The 21177-nt window shown below is 36.2% G+C and overlaps 1 protein-coding gene across 4 annotated transcripts; it reads right to left on the reverse strand.

Moving 5' to 3' along the window:
- Positions 1-4902: 4902 nt before the first annotated feature.
- Positions 4903-19436, reverse strand: LOC107793757 (methionine aminopeptidase 2B). 4 transcript variants are annotated; one of them, XM_016616182.2, is made up of 12 exons: positions 19275-19436; positions 18326-18546; positions 13689-13725; positions 13486-13593; positions 13182-13281; positions 12928-13073; positions 12619-12710; positions 10060-10154; positions 9838-9934; positions 9034-9177; positions 8713-8930; positions 4903-5191 (listed from the first exon to the last, which is right to left on the reverse strand). In XM_016616182.2, the coding sequence occupies exons 2-12, from the start codon at positions 18477-18479 to the stop codon at positions 5081-5083; spliced, it is 1302 nt and encodes a 433-aa protein (XP_016471668.1). In that variant the 5' UTR covers positions 18480-18546; positions 19275-19436; the 3' UTR covers positions 4903-5080. The 4 variants fall into 4 exon arrangements, with proteins under 4 accessions (XP_016471668.1, XP_016471671.1, XP_016471672.1 ...); XM_016616185.2 differs by having other exon boundaries at positions 18326-18521; positions 19275-19412; XM_016616186.2 differs by having other exon boundaries at positions 18326-18521; positions 19267-19410.
- Positions 19437-21177: the final 1741 nt, after the last annotated feature.

The following is a 21177-nucleotide window of genomic DNA, read 5'->3' on the forward strand; positions in this document are numbered from 1 at the left end:
ATGTTTCTCTCTTGATGGTGTACACGCGGATTGTGAGAAACCGATGGGTTTCTGGTTGATGTGAGCTCTGGGAGAGCTGGTTACTATTATTAAATCGGGTTGCGCGACGCAATGGACTGATATGTAGTTATTGCATTTTATCTTTACTTGTAATTTCCTTGACTGTTTACCTGATTTACTTGCATATCTTCCTTATATGTTGGATTGATGACTCAGCTGAACAATTTAAAACAAAGAATTGTGAGCATCAAGGTGGTTTTACCTTAGATTTCCTGATTTGATCATATATCTGATCTATACTTGTCGAAATTATGAACTGTACAGGTGTTAGTGAGTATCATTTATAGTTCTTGCTTCTTTTACCTCGCCGAGGTTAGTTAGGATACTTATTGAGTATATGAGGTCGATTGTACTCAAACTACATGGAGTTGATGTTGCTGTGTATGGCGAGCTGGCATTGAAGATCCACCCGCGTCCCAGTTATGGCTATCAGTTGTCCTTGGTAGCTTTAGATTCGAATTATGTTTATGTACATTTCAAACAGATGTTGTATTTATTTCATTTCAGTTTTGTAAATCTAAGTCTTAGTGACTCATGACTTATACTACCACTCCTTGGGGAGTTGTATAAAATTCAGTTATTTCATTTTTTACTCTTATCATTATCATTATATCGTGTTTTATCGTTATTTGGATTACCTAGCGGGTTGGGTTAGGTGTCATCACGACGAGTTGTATTTTGGGTCGTGACAGTTTGAGATTTAGCATTCTCGCTGGTAGCTTCATTAGTCGACTTTGAAATTTCATTGATATTGTCAGTCAATTTTCTCGAATTGATTTGTTCACTGATCTTGGGTTGATTTTGGTTGATATCTTCGTCACCTGCAAGGACTCCTTTCTCGGCCATAGAGTTATTATCATCAAAAATGACATGAGCAGATTCTTCTACACACAAGGTACATTTACTATAGACTCTAAAAGATCTACTATTATTAGAGTAACCGAGAAATATACCTTCATCACTTCTTAGATCAAACTTACCAAGATTTTCTTTACCATTATTATGGACAAAGCATTTGCTTCCAAAAGGGTGAAAGTACCCAATGTTAGGTCTCTTGCCTTTCCATAATTCATATGGAGTATTCTTCAGAATGGGTCGAATCAAACATCTATTTAGTATATGACAGGATGTGCTGACTGCTTCTGCCCATAAGTGATTTGGTAGAAAATGCTCCAATATCATGGTTCCTGCCATGTCCTGCAGAGTTCTATCTTTGCGTTCCACTACCCCATTTTGCTGTGGTGATATTGGTGCTTATGAGTATATCCTTGTTCATTGCAGAATTCTTCAAATGATCTGCTTTCAAATTCTCCTCCATGATCACTTTGAATAATTGAGAAAAGGTACTCATCTTCTCTTTCTATCTTTTTGCAGAAGATCTCAAAGTTCTTTAGAGCTTCATCTTTGTGAGCCAAAAATATTACCCATGTAAAACGTGAGTAATCATCAACAACAACGAAAGCATAAATTTTTCCTCTTATACTGGCAGTTCTGGTAGGTCCAAATAAATCAATATGCAGAAGATAAAGAGGTTTGATTGTGGAAACAATATCTTTGGGTTAGAAAGAAGTTCTAGTTTGCTTACCAAGTTGACATGCATCACACACATGATTTCTCGAAAAGTTGAGCTTAGGGAGACCAGTAACTAGTTCATGCCTACAGAGTTTTTCAATCAAATGCATGCTGGCATGACCAAGCTTTTTGTGCCAAAGACAAAGATCATCAGAGATAGATGCTAGATAGATATGACTATCCAGATTATCAATGCAATCTAAAATGTAAACATTTCCATACCTTTTTCCTGGAAGAATGATTTTACCTGATTCATCTTCAATAGCACAATCAGTTTTCTTGAAATTCACTTCATATCCAGAGTCGCATAGTTGACTGATGCTTAGCAAATTATAATGTAGTCCGTCTACAAGATAAAATTCAGTAATGTCACAGTTATTATTAAACAGGACTGATCTGGTACCAACAATTTTGCCTTTTGAGTCATCACCAAACTTGACATTTTCTCTATTGATTTTGGTGACTTCTTTGAATAGATTTTTGTCATTCGTCGTGTGACTGGAACAGGCAATGTTGAGATACCACTTTCATTTTCCGACTTTCCTATGGTGTTCCTACAAGGAAAGATTATTACCTTCTTTTAGGTACCTAAGCTTGCTTGGGTCCTTTTTGGTTAGTTCTATTAATATCATGGTCATTTTTAGGCTTCCAGATCCATCCGACAACATTTGAGTTACAAAATCTACAAAAGGAATACTTATGACCAGTTTTATTGCAATAATGACAAACAGTGATGGATTTTTCACTGGATCTACTAGTGGTGTCTTTACTAGTAGTATCATTTCTAGCAAGTCGTTTGCCAGTTGACTTACAGGTCGCTTGGTTAGACCTGACAGAACTGTTACTGGTGGATTTGTGCATGCCATTGAGTTGCAATTGCAATTCCTGAACTTCTCTTGAAGAACATCTCTTTCGATTTCACATACTTCAAGTTTAAGTTCCCAGTCATTCTTTTCCCTATTGAGTCTCTTTAATTCATTTAACATTCTTTGAGACTCTTTTAGGCTAAGATCAAGAATATCCTATAATTCATTACATCTTTCACAGATATAGTGTCTTATTTCACCGCGTGCCATGAAGCAATTTTTAGTTTCTTCTTTGTTGTCATCGTCTGATACATCTTCATCGGTCCAGCAACTAGAGTATTTGTTCATATCATTTTCCAAAATGGTCATGAAACATAAATTTGATATTTCTTCATGTTCTGAGTTGTCTTCATCGCTCCAGCTTCTGAAGGATTTGCTCTTATTGAAACCTCTGGAGACTTTCCTTTTGAGTTTCGGGCATTCAGCTTGAACATGGCCATAGCTTCCACATTCAAAATATTTTCCATTATTTTTGTCTTGTTCATTGAATTGTCTGGTTCTTCTGGATGACATTCTTCCCCTTTTTTTTGTTTTTGCATCTTCTCATCAATCCATTCATATTTCTCGGGACCATGGCAATTTCTTCTTCCAGTGCCTCTGCATCATTATTCTCAAAAGCTATAAGGTCGCCACGTAATTCATCATATGACAATTTGTCCAGATCTTGAGATTCAAGTGCAACTACTTTTGTGTGTCATATAGTGGGCAAACTTCTTAGAATTTTTTGAACTTGTTCTCCACTGGAGTATGGTCTACCAAAAGCTTTCAGATCTCCTATGATTTTGTTGAATCGTGCATACATTTCTTCAATGGATTCACCATCTTTCATCTGAAAGAGCTCATAGTCATGAACCAATAGATTTATCCTTGTTTCTTTCACTTTGCTCGTTCTTTCATAGGTAACTTCTAGTTTGTCCCACATTTTCTTAGCTGTATCACAGCTTGAGATTTTCTCATACTCTTCTCCACTGATTGCATTATATAACAGATTTCGTGTCTTAGCATTAACTTGGATTACTGTCATTTGCTCAGCAGAATAGTCGTCTATATCTTCTGGATCAGTGGATGATTGTCCTTCAACTTTCTTCTCAGACTTTGCTGCTGGAAGTGGATAGTTTCCCTTTTTGATTACACGTCACACCTTGACATCGTAGGACTTCTCATATAAATCCATGCGAACTTTCCAATGAGAGAAGTGATGTCTATTAAAATATGGAGGCCTTACCTGAGATGTCCTTTCTTGAAATAGTGCCCTAACAGTTACTTGGTTTGACATGATCTTTTCTCACTAGTTGTTAAGCAAAAGGATAAATATGTGAGACCTGCTCTGATACCAATTGAAAGTACAAGAGGGAGGTGAATTGTTATTCTTCGTTTTCTTTAATGAAGTAGTTGATTGATTTTCCTGTTAGTCGACTGAATCCTTGATGCGAGATAGATGTATGTAAATACAGAAAGTAAACTGCAGAAAATAAATGACACCAGATGTTTTCTCACTAGTTGTTAAGCAAAAGGATAAATATGTGAGACCTGCTCTGATACCAATTGAAAGTACAAGAGGGGGTGAATTGTTATTCTTCGTTTTCTTTAATGAAGTAGTTGACTGATTTTCCTGTTAGTCGACTGAATCCTTGATGCGAGATAAGATGTATGTAAATACAAAAAGTAAACTGCAGAAAATAAATGACACCAGATGTTTTATACTAGTTCAGATTTAATGTGAATCCTACTTCAGTCCCCTTGGATTGCAAGGGAGTACTCTTTTGAGTATTTTGAAATCTTTGGTACAAGTGTGTTGATGTTGTTGAACATACACCAACAGCTTCTTCACAGTATAAGTTCTCTTTATTTTTATACAATGCCTCACCAGTGATTCTTTTCTCTTTCTTCTCTCCACTAGTTACACAGTAAATCTAGAATAGACTACAATACTTGTTTGGAGTAGAACAAAAAAATTGGTAATGGTTCGATCAAAGTATGTTCCTTCCGTTGAGTCTCTTGCTGAATTTATATAATTTGAGGGCAAGTCTTCTTTGATATGACAGATCCTTAGATGATGGGCAACCCAAGGGAGTTGATCCTTCGAATGAATCTTGAATTGATTCCTTCCCAGGAGGGAGGAACTTTCTATGCATCTTTTTCTTTCGGAAATAAGGAAAGGAGATTCTATTTTCATAGCTATGATGATTCTTTTGCCTCTTTTCTAATTCATTTATCTGTTAAATCTCCTGCAAAAGAAACTTTCATCCGACTTTGCAGCTTGTAAATGGTACGTATTAGTTTTGTTCTCGAAAATGCAAACCATAGTGAGATACTCCTATAACTAAAATAAGACATAAGCCGAAATTCAGATGTTACTAAGCTATTTCATAGATTTCGCAACGTTGCACTCACCAGCCCCCACTCATCAAAACCATGTTCTCATATTCTCATGTTGTTAACATTCTTTCCTGTTGCTTTTCTTTTAAAAAAAGCCAAGCAAAGATAATCTCACAGAAGCTACACGAACGAAAGCATACAGAAACAATAGTCCTCTTATCACCGAATTTCAGAATACAACCATACAAAGTTTTCTATTAGTATTAATAGTCATCGCCTCTCGATACCACCTCTTTGCAAGTCGGACGAAGTAAAATGGTGTGCTCAAACTGAGAAACGTAACTCCCTTTAATATCGCAAAGTGGGGGATATGGCTGCCAAAAGAAAAGCAAAAGAGAGTAAAACTTCAATTTTGGATCACATGGAGATGGAAATTGTGCAACTTTAGGATCATATGGAGACAGATATTGTGCACAAGATGCAAAGAAAATTGCTAGTAGATTAACTGATGCGTGCCAAAAAACTTTGAGCTCAACTAATACTCAAACTAATATGGCATCAATATTCCCTGGGGTCCAACTTCCAGTTATTTATGCTGTCTACTATTAACAAGACTTCAAATGCATGAATGACTGACTCTATAAAATATCATAAGCAAAGGGTTTATTACTTCACAAATATAATAATAACAACTAAGCCTCAGTTTCATACAAGTTGGAGTCGATTATGACTCCTCACTAGCCATGTTTCTCCCTTCAAACTCATTTCAGGCCAACATCTTCATTTCAGGCCAACATCATATAAGGAAGAAGAAGAAGAAGAAGAAGTAAAAAACACGGCATAAACATATATGATAGGTCTAAGTGACTCTTAGAAAGCATAGAAATGTAAATATACTAACACGACTAAACTATAGGTCTAACTAATTTTTATATCCTATATAGATTTTTTCCTTCCATTGTGTTCTATCTTCCGCTAAGTTTGCATGGATTCCAAGAAATTGTAGGTCTACCGAGAAAATTTCCTTCCATGTAATTTTAGGTCTACGCTGTCTCCCTTTTAAAACCTTCATTCATCATCGTTTCACACCTACGGACTGGGTGCATGTGGAGGTCGACTGAGGACATGATCAAACCATCTTAAGCAACCTTCTTGTAAATGTGGACATTTTTAATCTTGTCTAATTAGTTCAAAATTAGAGAATAAATTCAAATCTAAGATTCATATGCTACATCTAAACTCCTCCAGTCTTAAAAGTGCTCATCTTACAACTATTGTATTCATTAGAATTTTGATCACCATGGCACAAAAGGCACATAATGCCTCGGATGTAAATAAAATCGACCTATCAATGCAATCACAAGAAACAGAAAAGAGACTAGGCTAGGAGAGCAAATTATACTTCTCTTGCCACCACAGAAGCGTCACTTAAGCTAATGCACATGAATCTTACCCGATGACTGAGCCCCAAAAAACTGGAACAGAAACAAAGGCTAGTCAATTTCCCAAATCTATCCCAAACAATGAAACTACCAATTCCCGCAAGCAATTTAGGTCTTGGAAGAAGAGAGAAGAGAAGAACTCGATCAATTGGTTAACATACAAGAAGCTATATATAGGAGTCTTCAGTTACATGATAAGAGTTTCCTATTTCTTGGCATTCTACATTATGAGGATATTCTTGACCATATTCTTAATTAATTTTCCTATATATATATATATATATATATATATATATATATATATATATATATATATATATATATATATATATATATACACACACACACACACACACACACACACACACACACACAAGAATGGCCAAAACAGTGATTGGGAGGACTATGTCTATGGAATGATAACTGAAAAGATGTGCTAAACCGTCAAGATGGTAATTGGAGAAGCGTGGTGCCAGGTTAATAGAAATAAGATTAGTGACGCTAGAACAATCACTTGAAAGAGAGAATAGCAAACTTTTTCAAAGAAGAAATAACTTTGACAGGACAAGCAGGTTAAGACAAAAGCTTAAGTCTACAAAATTCTTTTGATAACCGTAAGTCTACCAAAACTGTACAGGTCTATGTGAAAATATAAGAGAAAAACTCTCTTTGAGTTTGACTATTAACGACATAGACAAGACTCTGTTATATACTCCACCGCTTCAATTTATGTCTCATTTTCCTTGTCTGTTCCAAAAAAAAAATGCCACCTTTAATAGTAAGCTTGTAGTTCTAACATCTCCATTTCACCCTTAATGACATGCCATTTTTAAGACCACAAGATTCAAAAAATATTTTGGATTTGATATATACACCATTAGTAGTTTTTAGTTCTAACATTTCCATTTTACCTTTTACGCATCTAACTAGCTCGCGTGGTTCACCGGTTCCACCGACTAGACCAAAAGGTCGATCCAGAGGTGAGCTTAATGACATGCCATTTTTAAGACCACAAGATTCAAAGGATATTTTGATATTGATATACACACCATTAGTTTATGACCACAAGATTCAAAAATCTTCGTTACATTCTTAAACTTCGTGCCAAGTCAAGTTAACACATAAAATGAAACGGAGGGAGTACAACTATTCGAGTTTACAAGAAATAACGAAGTTTACTAATCCTTGAGATTATTAATTATGGCATAATTATAAGATTTTTATTCACAATATCAATCAGGAGTTCTTTATATTCTTGTTTTGGTTTTTCCATTAGATTGGATGGAGCTTTTTGAGCTCCAACACCAGTCTTTATCTCTTTCTTTTTTTTATTTGAGCTCCAAAACCATTCTCTTCTACAGCCCATGATCTCTCTATTATTGATCCTATCTTCTTTTCCTTTATACCTGTTCTCACTTGTCCGAAAATTTCCTATTAACATCTTCCTTCATCATCGTTATTGATTTCATCTTAACAAAAGCACACCTCCTTCGGCCAAACTACTAATAGAATTTAAAACCGAAATGCCTCACTTGCACAGTTGCTACACACACTACATGGAATTGCTTTGTCCTCAGTAGCCCTACCACGCTGAGCTGTTTCTTATGAAAAATAGTTACAGTATTTTAAAATATTGGGAATCAACCACAGACAATCCCCCTTTTTTTAGAAAAGAACTTCTTTATCTAATTGGATTAAGCCAAATTGATCTTTTTGTTACCAGCAAACCTGGCATTAGTTCATTCAGTTGCAATAAGAATTATTCAGCAAGACAAGCAGAGAGATTTAGTCTTTCTTGTTGTCGTTCAGAATTTCTGCTGGATTTAATAAATTGATGTGACATGGATGTTTTACATGGACCTCTCCTTTTGGATTTACCCTAAGTTTCCTCAAAAGTTTCAAAGAACTTTTTATCTCCAGATGTACACATTATTTACCTATGAATTCATAACAACAGAAGAGTTGTGCTAGATAAATCAGGAGAGAGCTAACCAAAGAAATCAGGATTCAACTTATTTATTAATGAACTTCAAAATTTCATTGAATTAGCGGGAGAAAAACCAAGTTCCACAAAACTATCGAAAGTTACTAGAAATTTCAGTAGTCTTGTTTAGACATAATATCCCTGAACTAACTATATTCCATTTATTTTCTCTTTATAAACATTAATTCAGTACTTGAATTTTGCACCCAATACCCCTGCTTGTCATAGAAATTTATCCTTAAGTTCTCTGGCCAAGAGTTCCTTGGCAATGATTGTAGAAGAAACTGACTTGCTATTGTATGAGTTCAAGATTATACCAAATCTTGCTTAAAAGTATATTATAATTCCACAACAATGTCAAACAGTTGAAATATTTACAGTAAAACAACTCCGTTTATAAATGAATGCAGCCAAGCCTGAATGCCACAATTGAGGCGAACTAGTGAATGTAGCTTGAGGTCACACTTACCTGAACAATTCCAGCGTCACATAAATTCTTCAATGCCATCAGATATTTTGTCTCACCAAGGCGGTCTAGATAACGTCTGCAGAACGCCAATGTGGAGAAGTTCTTATTTATTGTTGCCAGCAGTTGCTTGGCTCTGGGCAGCCGCAGTGGAATGTGTCCAATATCAAAGTTTTTCATATAATGGCTGCATTCTAGATCTTCCCTCACATAACCCTTCCCTGATACATGGAGATATGAGATGCGAATTAGTTGACTCCCATGTATTCAGGATTTGCCAGTTATATTAATGTTACTCTTTCACACAAGCAAAGCGGAAATTACCTGTTGATCCAAAGGTCTCAATTGCATAAAATTCACCCTCGTCCATTTTGGTTTGTTCTCCTCCTTTAACGATCGGAACAGATTTCCCTGCATGGATTTGATACTGGCCAATACTGTGCCCGTTCAGATTCCGGATGCTCTTAACTGCCAATGACAGGATTGGTCATAATGTCATTTTAGAAATAATCAGATTGTTGGTAAAAGTTAAGTTAAATTTTCATAATTGGGTGTTGGGAAAGGAGAATAGATTAGTTCTTCCTGCAGTTTAGCTTTTGGAATCCAATGCAGCGGTGTTGCAAAAAATTTCTGTAAATATTTACCCAGCAAGATTTTTGAATGCCATATTTACTTCAAAAGTTGTTGCCATGATGCGTGCAGCATTTGTCTGGAGGTTGCCATTAGAGCTCAAGTTGATACTTTCATCTATCTAAGGTGTATATAAAATTAATCAAACCCAAAAAATAACCAACACAGTCCAAAGTCCAGTATAGATAATCATATTGTATGAATCATGTTCAATATGTTTATTAATTATCTCTCTGTCCCTCACCCAACCCAAAGTATTAAAAAAAAAAAGCAACTTGAGACGCCCAGAAGCCTGGATAATACTGAAGTAACTTAAAGAGGCCAACAAATATAATGTGGACATCATACAATACAATATAGTTGTCAGCTAATTAAATTACTTTGCTTATTGACATACAAGGTCTTTTTCTCGACGCTCAAATGTCATGACATGGATTTCAATAAAACAAAATAGAAATAAATGCTTTTACTAGTTATCATATTTCGCAGATATCGTACCTTGGAACACCTTTCCGTTGATTTCTACCTCATAGGATTCCATAACCTCTTGGATTGCAGCACCAACATCACAAAGCCGTACGTCAATTCCTGCTTCCTACATAAAAAATCATGTCATGAATGGCCCCTAAATCTTATCAATACTTCCAAGAAACTAGTAGCCCTTTTGGATGATGACTACCAATTTTACGTAAATTTATCGCCAATTTAAGCAATATCCACCTTAATGCCGGTATTTGTGGCTTCCCGTGACGCTTCAAGCAGTGGATCAAACATAGGATTGAAAGCCACAGTAAATGCACAGTCCACAATTCGCCCTTCAAGAAACAACAGGTTAAAAGTTCACCTTATTCCTAAAATTAACAACAATAAGAGAGTGGGAGCAAATAAAGCTCATAACAGACTGTTCCAACGAGGGGAGGTGGTTTAGCATGCGATAGGACAATGGTGAAATACAATACTATGTATTAGAGATAGGACCAAAATATGGTCGGATTGTGAGGGATAAATTGATAAGGATAGATAAGGAGGACAGTACAATGATAAGAGTGTCTGGATTGTGAATTGTTACACTCTGTGTTGGTAGATAATGCAAACACATTTATTTACGTTACACCAAGGTGGTGTTATTTTAACAAGATGCATGTATGTACAACTCTCCCAAACCCTAGCAATTTTTCTATAAAGTTGGTGTTTCCTCTTCACAGCACAGATATGATACGGAGAAAAGTGAAATCTTAACCCACATTAATTAGCTCTTAACAGTTAACCCCTTCAAAATTTTCTTCCTTTTAAGTTTTTTCTCTCAATTTTAAGCAAACCACAAAATTGTGCCAGCTGCCATAACATCATTATCCTTGCTATCAATCTGTGTATCCACTAGCTTGTAATCATTTCTGTCACTGTGTTAAGGACAACTAGTTGGATGTTGACAGAGCATAGATCAACGGGCATAATCGCAACAAAACTAAAATGTCGTAAAAGGTGACAAAATCCTCTTTTCTATGTCTTTTGAATAAGAACCAGTTGCTCACAATTAGTCGACCACACCTTCTCATCTCCAGTTATCTGCTGTCAAGATAGCATCCCATGCTGCATACCCGAAAGAAAGGACCTTCTTTGGTATTGTCAAATTCCATTATGATTTCCAAAGGGATCGGATTATTATATGGTTATATTATTACTTCGCCCTGAAGCATTTCGATGATGATACCTTCAAAACTAATCTGTCAGCCTCTAACAATTGTGTGGATTATAACCTTGAAAGAATGTATGACCCTCTTCTCTATTGTACTGCAAGATCTTCCGAAAGATACATTCCAAGACACCCTTAACCCGACTATCTGGAATCTGGTTTTCAACATGGTGGGTATCAAATGATGCATGCCTAGAACGTTTTTGGAACTCCTGATTGCTTGGCGTAGGAAAGGAATTCCAAAACCACTTATTGCTACTTGGAACACTGTTCCTGCCACCATTTGCTGGATTATATGGAAAGAAAGAAACGCTAGAATTTTTTAAGACAAGAATGACTCGATTCTTAAGCTTAAACACAAATGAATATTCTCGCTTAGTTTTTGGTGCAACATGACAGCAGCAAATTTGGTAGAGCCAGACGCTATGCTGGACTTTTGCTGTTCATTAAGTCTCTGTGATGCACATAGCCTTTTTTGATGTACTCTTTCCAGCTTTTGCTGTCTTACATCAATAAATCTTACATATCAAGAAAGATACAATCCAAAAGACCCTTGTATCCTCCATCCGCGAAAGTAGCATCGCTGTCATTAGTGATGGAGTGCAAGTCTGGAAAACCATCAGTCAATGTTAAAGCATAAACCATACTCGGTTTTTCCAACTTTTTTTATAAAGTAATTTATTTTATTAGTGTTTGGGCAAAAAACATGCCCGTGTACAAGAAGTTACCAAAAAGTAGAAAACCTACAAAACCTACTAGGTTTTCCCAACTGAACCTAATGAATTTTGAAAACACTATTTTTTCACCTTTACAATTCCTTTTCATAAATCTGTCCCATATGATGTCGTCACCTCCTTCAAGAATCACCCATATGATTATCACAACTCTACTCAACATTGATCACCTTCCTCCACATGGCACTCCTCATATGAATTCATAGTCATTTCCTGTTAGTGCTTAGTCAAAAAAACATCCAATCTACAAATGCCCAAACCTCAAATTTTATAGGTGTGGTAACCCTGTCCCAATTAACCAAATGGTATTCTTTGGTCAGTTTGTTCCATCTCAAAGGAGATCTCTCATTAGCCTCTCCAATCTTTTACTAATTGAAGGCTGGGTTAGGACATAGACATAAGTATGTAAGGATTATGAATAATATCTATTTATCAAGGTAATTCACCCTCATTTAGAAAGATGTTTTTTCCACCCCTCCAATCTCCTCTCAAACAATGAACAAAGATTAGATGAGTGGCAGTGACCACCAGCAGATGGAGGATGCAGCAAGTAAGGTAGGGGTCATGAAGTGAAGGGGGGAGCTAATCCATCCAGATCAATTGTTAAATCAATAAATCAATATAAATGCTCAATACATATACCAAATACTTCGAGAAAAACATGGTTTTTTGTTTTTACTCCACTGTCGGTCCCTGATATAATACCACAGGAACTAGTGTCTACCTATCTCCAACCAAATGACAAACATTTCGATACATAAGGAGATAAGGAGACTAATACCATAACACGTAAGAACCCACACCAAAAAATACCTCAATGCCTAACATAGAATGAGGGACGGGCAATATTACCATCAATATGGGTTCCAAAGTCCAGTTTCATCACATCATCATACTGAAGCACAGTTTTATCTCCTGAATTGGGGGTCCAATGGGCTGCAACCCTGCAATGAGATAGAGAAAAACTGACAAATGAAGAAAAGAAAGCACAAGAAAGGGAATGCAAACATGAAATAGGTTCAATCACTAGATTATGTTCTAAGATACCTAACAATGACAGTATTCCAAATTAAGCTAACATCAATCTCACTTTATTTTATAAATTAAAATCATTCTAACATTTAACAGCCAGAAAAGACAAGAAGAAGAAAGTCACATTACCAGTTCAATGAGCACCCTGTAGGGAACGCAATGCCAGCTTGAAGACCATTCTCTGATATCAATTTGCGAACCATATTCTCCAAAGTCTCACACAGGTCAATCATTAACATCCCAGGCTTAGCAATTTGCCTGATGTATTTCCGGACCTGAGGGTTGAAAAATAAAAAATAAAAAAATTACCTTGAATATTGACTCTGCTCTAAAACTATGGCAGGAAAAAACTGCTAGCAACTGTATGAAAGTTAGGTTCTAACCTGACGATGAACTTCTGCTGCTTGACGGACAGAATTATAAGTTGGTTTTTCCAGGCGCTCCAATTCCCTCTTTTCCTCAGACGTAGCCCTCCACAAGTTGCTGCATCGACCATCAAACAAATATCATTCCACAATTCTCGACTAAACAATGATAAATTTAGTTTCAGATTGAACATTGAAGGATAAATGAATATCAGACTTTTTCTTTAATTTGCACAATAGATTTCAAAATAAATCAAAGCTCTAAATTAAAAGCCATTGAATGGTCCTCAGAACAATAGATAGTAATTTCAAGTGCACATACTCATCTTTGTATTGTTGAATCTCACCCTCTGGAAATTCTCCAGAAGGAAAAAGCTCGGTTACAGGAATAGAAGGCGGATCAGTTTGCTGAGGTGGCTCCTTTTTCTTCCTGCATTTGCAAATAAAGAAATGCAACATGACTCTAAGGAAAAACACAAGAGAGATTGTTTTTTCTTTATTTTGCGGAAAGGAGCAGGCTCTCACTTGCTCTTGTTTTTCTTCTTCTTCTTCTTTGCAGCTTCTGTAAAATTGCAAATGCAAGGTGCAAGTATTAGTAGCAGAGGCAAGGTTGTGAAAAAGCTCACAGAAATGTACAAGTGACTTCAGGCACAGGACTGTAGCACAACAAAATAGATGCCCTTTCCTTAGCACTATAAAGTATTATTAAGTTCTTTTTTTCTTATTTACAATTGGGCGGAAAAGGCATTAGCTTGCATATCAAATTACCAATCTGCAGAGAACATAGCTTCCATCAGCATGCAAACTAGTATAAGAATGAAAATTTGATATAGGTAAAGAACGCTATGTCTATCAGGTTTGGTTTAATCATCCTAAATGAAAAATGAAAGGAATGGGTAGTGAAAACCAGATCCATTTTCATGAATTGTAGACTGGCGGCAATATAACAGCTCTTGCCACTTAATATATGCATGATCCATTCAGAATACTATCTAATGTAACTTTCTGATGAGGATTTTTCTGAAGCATCGAATACAAGTGGTTCAGCACTTTACGAAGTCTGTGCGAGAATTCCTTTCGCTCTCTTTTTCTGCAACTTCTACTCAAGAATATAAAATTCAGCAGACATCATCAAACAGCAAAAAGAACGCTGAGTTACTCTTTTGCACAGAAAAATGCTTCTACATACAGAGCAAATAAACACCATCGCAATTTGTACTTTATGAGCTGTCCCAATTAGGAGCCCACAAAATTAGAACTGCCGGCCTTTTTTTCTTACTGCTCGTGACATACAAAAATCAGATCAAGACAGTGAGGATACTTGCTAAAGATCTTCAGTACTGTACTAATAATTCAGCAGAGCTGCAAGCAGCATTAAAAGCAATACAATGGAGTGTCTGGAACAATTAGAAAGAAATCATGTTGGAGATGGACTTACTATTAGTGATAAACATGTTTAATGGTAAAGTAACAGTTCCATGGGAACTTCAGTCAGGTATTCTAGAGATAAGAAGAGGTATACAGCAGATAAAGTTGGTTCACTGTTATAGAGAAGGTCACTATGTGGCTGATGCCTTGGCCAAGTTTGGAAGTATTAACCGAGGGTTACCTATTCCTATAATATTCGACTCTGTCCAAAACATGCCAAAGGAGGCAAGTGGTGCATACAGGATGGATATGGCTCATTTTCCAACATTCAGGATCAGACAAGAAAAGATTGGAAAGTCTTGACGATTAGCTACAATCAAGTATTTATTATGTTTGTGTTTTGTATTGGTTGCAGGATCATTAATGCAAAGCTCACAGTAAGGGTGAAGAATCAGTTCAATGGCAACATAAATTGTGAAGGGCGGTAGTGAAGCTCAAATGCAGGAACAGATTGCAGTTTTCAGAAAAGGTTAGGCTCAACCTTTTGTGGACTAAAACATACAGCTTCTTCAAAGAGGCTATTTCATTGAATATTCAAGTAAAAGCTTTATTGAAGAACAAGTTATCATGTTATTACCAGTATGTATAGAAAGCTTTTTTTTTATCATTTGTTTTAATGAAGTAAGTGAAATATCATTAAAAGCATCCAGAAGATGCAAAGATTACAAGAGAGAAAAATCTGACAGCTCAACAGAGACAAAAAAAACCTCATAAGTTAAGGAGCTGGCAGATTCATGAAAAAAACTAATATCAGAGAAGAAAGACTTGTAAACTCAGAGCTACAAAAAGAACCTTACAATACCAAAGAGCTGACAAAATCAAAAAGGACATCTGAATTATTTACAGGGAGAAGGTTCGCCCAACTATATAAATTAACCAAACAACTAGCCTTGAGGGAGCATACTGGAGTTGAAATTCCTACAAAACATCTCCTGTTCCTTTCAGTCCAAATACACCAAAAAATGCATGCAGGTACCATTATCCAGATATTCCTGATGGATTTTTCAAATCTCCTAGAACTCCAGCTTGTGTAAGCATCTCTAACAGTGTGTGGCATGGACCATTTCAGATTGAAGATAGCTAAAAACATATGCCATAAATCTGCAGCAACTGGGCAGTGGAGGAAAAGATGATTGATACTTTCTGAGGCACTCTGACACATGTAGCACCTGCTAACCAGTGAGAAGTTTCTTTTGATAAGATTTTTTCTTTTATCATTTTGATGTACCTTAGTGTAGGGTATATTTTTTGTCAAGGGAGAGTCTCCCCAGTTTAATTATTTTGGTAAGATCATTTGTAAATAGAAGGAGTCCTCTATTATAAGTTGTATGGTGTTTACTTCCTACTAACTTTCTCAAATGTACAAGATTGAACTTGTTCAATCTTCTTTAGGAATCAGAGGCAAGGCTCCTCCTCCTATGTAGTATTTTTTGGTATTAATATACAAGGTAGGGGTCATTGCCAGGGGCGGCCCAAGGGTCAAGCCACTAAAGCAAAGGCTAAGGCCCCCAAATTTTGAGGGCCCCAAATTTTTCTTTTGTTTTTCTACTTGTATTTGTATTGAGACCCCGACTAATCTAGATTCGTACCGCGTAAGGACCAGTAAAAGAGAGAACACGTTTTAACAGGATTTTTTTTAACCGCAGGACTCGAACCCAATATATTTAATTAAGGTAAGTTGGATCAAATACATCTCACAACAATCTTTAGGGTAGGGTCTAAATATACTGGGTATGTTAAAATAAAAAATAAAATATTTTATAAAAAGTCAAGATAACTTTTAATTTAGTAGTGATGTAACCGTTTGAGCAAAAAATGCAGAAAGAGAATCACTCCTCCTAAACCCTTGTCGCGAATATAAAACTTTTCATTATTTAAATTTTACGAGTGACATCATTAGCGAGGTATCTATATGAATTTGGTTCTATTATCTAAGATCAACAATATCTTAGGAGAGACTAAATTATTTATAAAAGAAACTATTAACAACTGATGTTAGGCCAAAATTCTATACTTTTAGCACATTACTCGCCCTATATTTTGTCGGTTTAAGTGAGTTATTGTGTGACAATTGCGCTAAATTGTGTTGTTCTATGTGTAGGAACATCGGAATGAATCATCGATGTTATGATAATTTTTTTTTTCCTTCAGAAAGGCCCCAAATTAAAAATTGGCTTTAGGCCACCAATCTTCTTGGGCCGCCCCTGGTCATTGCCAAGGGCCCCATCAGCACAGGTTGGTGCAACCTGTGATGTTTGGTTTTAATTAAAAGGAAAAAAAGACCGTGAGAAAACCTTCTTCTTTGAGAACTTGGCTTCTTCTCAATGTTCTGAGAGAGCCTAAAGCACTCTAAGCAAAAGAAGGAATCCTCTGGCCAATTGGGAACATTTGGACAGGTAAATAAAACATGAAGTTCGACACCACACCGAATGTCCTCATGGAGCATTCACAAGTACAACTATAGCCCATTCGCAGATAACGAGCCAGCAAAACCCACCTGATGATCACTAGCTGCGATATGGAGCACCAGTTGGTTGTAAACCTAAAAGCTGTCTAAATCACTTTTGTGATTTTCTATGTTTTCGACTCTTAAAACTTAATTCCTCTCAGTTCTCCAGAGTTGTTCAATTCCATCCAAACTTCTGTATACTCCTTCTGTCCCAATTTATGAGATAGACTTCACTTTTTAGTTTGTCCCAAAAAGAATGATATCATTCTATACTTCGAAACAATTTAATTTTAAACTTTCTATTTTACCTTTAATAAGATGATTTATATCCACACAAATATCTATGACTTGTTTTAGACCACAAGTTTCAAAAATCTTTCTTTCTTAAACACAGTCAAAGTGGATAGGAAGCTGTCGAGGTTGAGAATAAAGATAGAGGGTTAGGTGGCCGGGTGTTGTCCTTGTTTGTAGGAGTAGCTTTGATACACCACTTGGTGTCTTTCGTGTTTTTTCGTACCCCTAGACTTTTGTTACTACTTGTTGTTGTCTTGTGTCTCGGTTTCCTGATTGCATTGCCTACTGCTAGTTTTGTATTTCTGCTTCGGTTGTTAGATCAGTTTGCTTGCTATTGCCCTTCCCCTCTCCCCGTCCTGAGCCAAGGGTCTACCAAAAAGTGCATCACATAAAATGGGACGAAGGGACTATTTTTCAGTTTTGACACGTTATGGCATCTAAATATTCTTCAGATGTTGGGTGAAAGATATACATACAGACTCTCTTAATTCTTTCACTTTAACATCTAACAGTGTTTTGAACAAATCCCAAAAGACAATTATTCATTCATAGCCTATTATAATCATGAGTAACATCTAAAAATGTAAATCTAGTCTTCCACTTCTTTCAATAAAGTGAACGTGCAGCTTCATTATTCACATCGTGCATCCCAAATGTAAAATAGTTAAACCCCATCAAAATTCAAAAATGAATACCTTTTTTTCTTTAATCAAAAAATAACAATCAAAACCAGATTTCATTGAAATAATAGCATCTTCCCGGTCACAGAAAAAGGCTTTAAAATATATAAAAGCAAATTTTTATCCATGAACTTTCATTTCTTCGTAAGGGTGGTAGCATTAATCTATGTAAGAGCAGTACACGAGCTCTTGCTTACACTCTCAAGGGGGAACAGGAAAGATAAAAATGAAAAAGAAAAGGCATTCATTCAATCTCACGAGCAACTAATTTGGCACTAAATCTTTAGCATTTCTTCGACTAGAAGGATTACCTGTCGGTGGCTCATCCAATGTCAAATCATCAACTTTCTCCTCATCCTCCTTTAGCAGTGAGGAAGCAGACTCATTGGCCACTTCATTATCATCACGAACCTCAGATGTTCCTTCTACAACAACAGAACCAGAATTTGGCTCTTCCTTTGCCATTATCAACGTCTACACTGCAGCGGAGAGTGAAGTGTGGGGTGCCTGGGGTGATAGAACAATTGCACAGCTGAAACTCAAAAAATGGTGAATTACTTAAAGGCACAAAAGAGTCAAGGCAAACAGTAGCAAAACAACCTTGAAACAAAGCGCAGATCAATCAAGAATCGAGAGGGAAATCCACAATATTCAAATTATCATTAAAGCAATAGCATGTGGAATGATTCTAACTGTTAACTGCATTAAAGCATAAAGAATTAACAGCAAAAAAGCATAACATATAAGCAACCATTCCAATTAAGAATTGTGAACGTTCGAGAAAAATGCATTATGAATTCGAAGAATTAAAAATTAAGGGAAGGATAGAACAAAACTAAAAGCAACAGGATATAAAACAAATTTTAAGGAACAAGAAGAAAGCAACCCAACAGTAAGAATCATAATAGCATGTAGAACGATTCTACCAGTTAACAGCAGGATAGCATACGGTAAAAGCAATTCTTCCAATTTGCAAGAAAAAACATTAACGTGAACAAAGAAATAAAGGACAACTCAGCAGAACCGGCAGACAAAAAATAAATTTAACTAGACAACAATAAAGCATATTATAGAAACAATAGCATGTGGGAACACTAACAGTTAAACAACACGAATTCATATTGTAAAAAGCAATAATTCCAATTATCAAGAATCATCGACCAAACTGGGTTCAAGAAAAAAGGCAAACATTTTCAAGAAAACGGGAAAAAACGATTATGGGCAACACAGTAAGGTAGTGAAGGAAGAATACCCGTGTACCTGAAGAAGGAGAATTGCAGGCGCTGTTTTTAGAAATCCAAGTGAGAGATATGTAAGACAATCTTTTTGCCCTAGCTCCTTTATTTCACTCGCCAAAACAAAGAGAGAGGATATTACACGTTTTGGAAATTTCCTTGCCAGTCAAAGAACTAGTATTAAAAGTAAGAAATTAACGTCTGGTTTAATTTATGTGAACTTAGGAGTTTTAAAAAAATAAAATTTCTGAAACCTATGGTCTTTAATCTATAATATTTGTTTGGTTATTAAAATCTCTCGTTAAGAATAAATAAAAAGTTTAAATTAAAATATTTCTAAATCTAAAAAAAGATATTTTCTTGAACAAACTATAAGAAAAATATATATCAACATAAATTGAAATATCAAGCGGTACAAAAGAATAAAAACAAATTATAATGGGGGGAAATTTCCTAAAATGTGTACCATGAATTGATATTTCAATATAGAACTTTAGGGCATGTTGGAAGTTATTATGTAATTACATAACTGTGTAATTACCAGGGTAACAATTAATAGTTCATAATAATTGCACAGTATAGTAACTATAAATAACATATTTGTTTGTCATCCATAACGCAATTACAATATAATTATCAGTATTATGTTTGTTTACACAAGTGTAATTACATAACTGAATATTTTTTTCTTTTAAATAAAAGTTAATTAAACATTCATATCAACATGTCAATAAATCTTTAACGTGTGACAATTATACGTGTATATGAGAAATATTTTTAAAAAAATCTTTCTTTCTTTAGTTTCGTTTCCAGTTAAACAGCATCACATAAATAATTATTAATAAAGGGTAACGTTTAACGCCAACTGCCGTGTGTACACATTGTAAACTCACTGTTACGAAAAATATTGTAACTTATACGAACACGAAATAAACTTTTGTCCAGTTTGTATTATTTTTTGAAGAACTATCTTGTGCATACTGTTACGCGGCGCCTTCCTAAAGTTCCTTGGAAGGGCGACGTAAGGCTAAGCAACCGATGTCAGTACGGTTGTTGTCCGCCAACTGAGGTCCCCTCCGTTCGCTAGACTAGATTGTTAGTGCCGTACGGGAAAATCAATGTCATGAGCAATTGAAAGAGAGCAGAAAAGAGAATTGAGAATGAAAGAAAGCTTAATTGCATTGAATGAAAGCTATTACAGAAAAACAAGACGGTGTCGGGGGGGAGAGACCAGTACAGAGAATTGTTTGCTTGCTTGAAAGTTTTGATTGCTTGGTCCCCCTTAATAATGCTTAAAAAAAATAAACCAAAGTTACATGACTAGACCTATGAAAGCTGAAAAATCACACTTAAAGAAAATGCAGCAAAACTACTCTATATTTACAATGAAAAGGACTTAGTCTTCTACAAAGCAGAAACAAGTCTGTTTGCAGCAACTTTGTCTTTAGCATAAGGGTCTGCGCGCGCGGCGCTGCTGGCATCTGCCTGTGGCTGGGCGCTGGCGATGGCTATCGGTGGGGCGACAGAGGCACATGCGCGCTTGTCACTTGGAACTGCCGAGACCACGGGGCCGACCGTGGCGACGGGCGTTGGGAAGCTGGCCAGGACGCCACGGGGCGCGTCCAAGGGGTCATGGGGCATGGTTGGAAAGCCGCACATGACATTCTCCCCCACCTGAGTTGGCGACGTCCTCGGTGCCTTTCTTGCAAGGTAATCATCAATCAGGCTCTTGTAGGCTTTGAGGTTTGTTCCCCTCTCCCAAGTATTCTCGTCTGTATCACATCCCTATCATTTCACCAAGAACTCCTGGTGATCTTTTCTTGAGGCGTGAATCACTCGATCATCAAGAATAGCTTCAGCACGCCTTTTCCTGGTTGAATTGGGACCTCGAATACTTGGTATTGTGAGTTGGCTTCGTGAAGGATCCT

This window comes from Nicotiana tabacum, chromosome 19 (genome assembly GCF_000715075.1).
Source record: "Nicotiana tabacum cultivar K326 chromosome 19, ASM71507v2, whole genome shotgun sequence".
Lineage (NCBI taxonomy): Eukaryota > Viridiplantae > Streptophyta > Magnoliopsida > Solanales > Solanaceae > Nicotiana > Nicotiana tabacum.

Coding starts and splice junctions, on each gene's coding strand:
- LOC107793757 (XM_016616182.2), bottom strand. CDS start 18,479: ATGGCAAAGGAAGAGCCAAATTCTGGTTCTGTTGTTGTAGAAGGAACA. Junction 9,178..9,837: donor CAACGGAAAGGTGTTCCAAG/GTACGATATCTG, acceptor TGTCATTGGCAG/TTAAGAGCATCCGGAATCTG. Junction 5,192..8,712: donor GTGACGCTGGAATTGTTCAG/GTAAGTGTGACC, acceptor TTCTTTTGGCAG/CCATATCCCCCACTTTGCGA.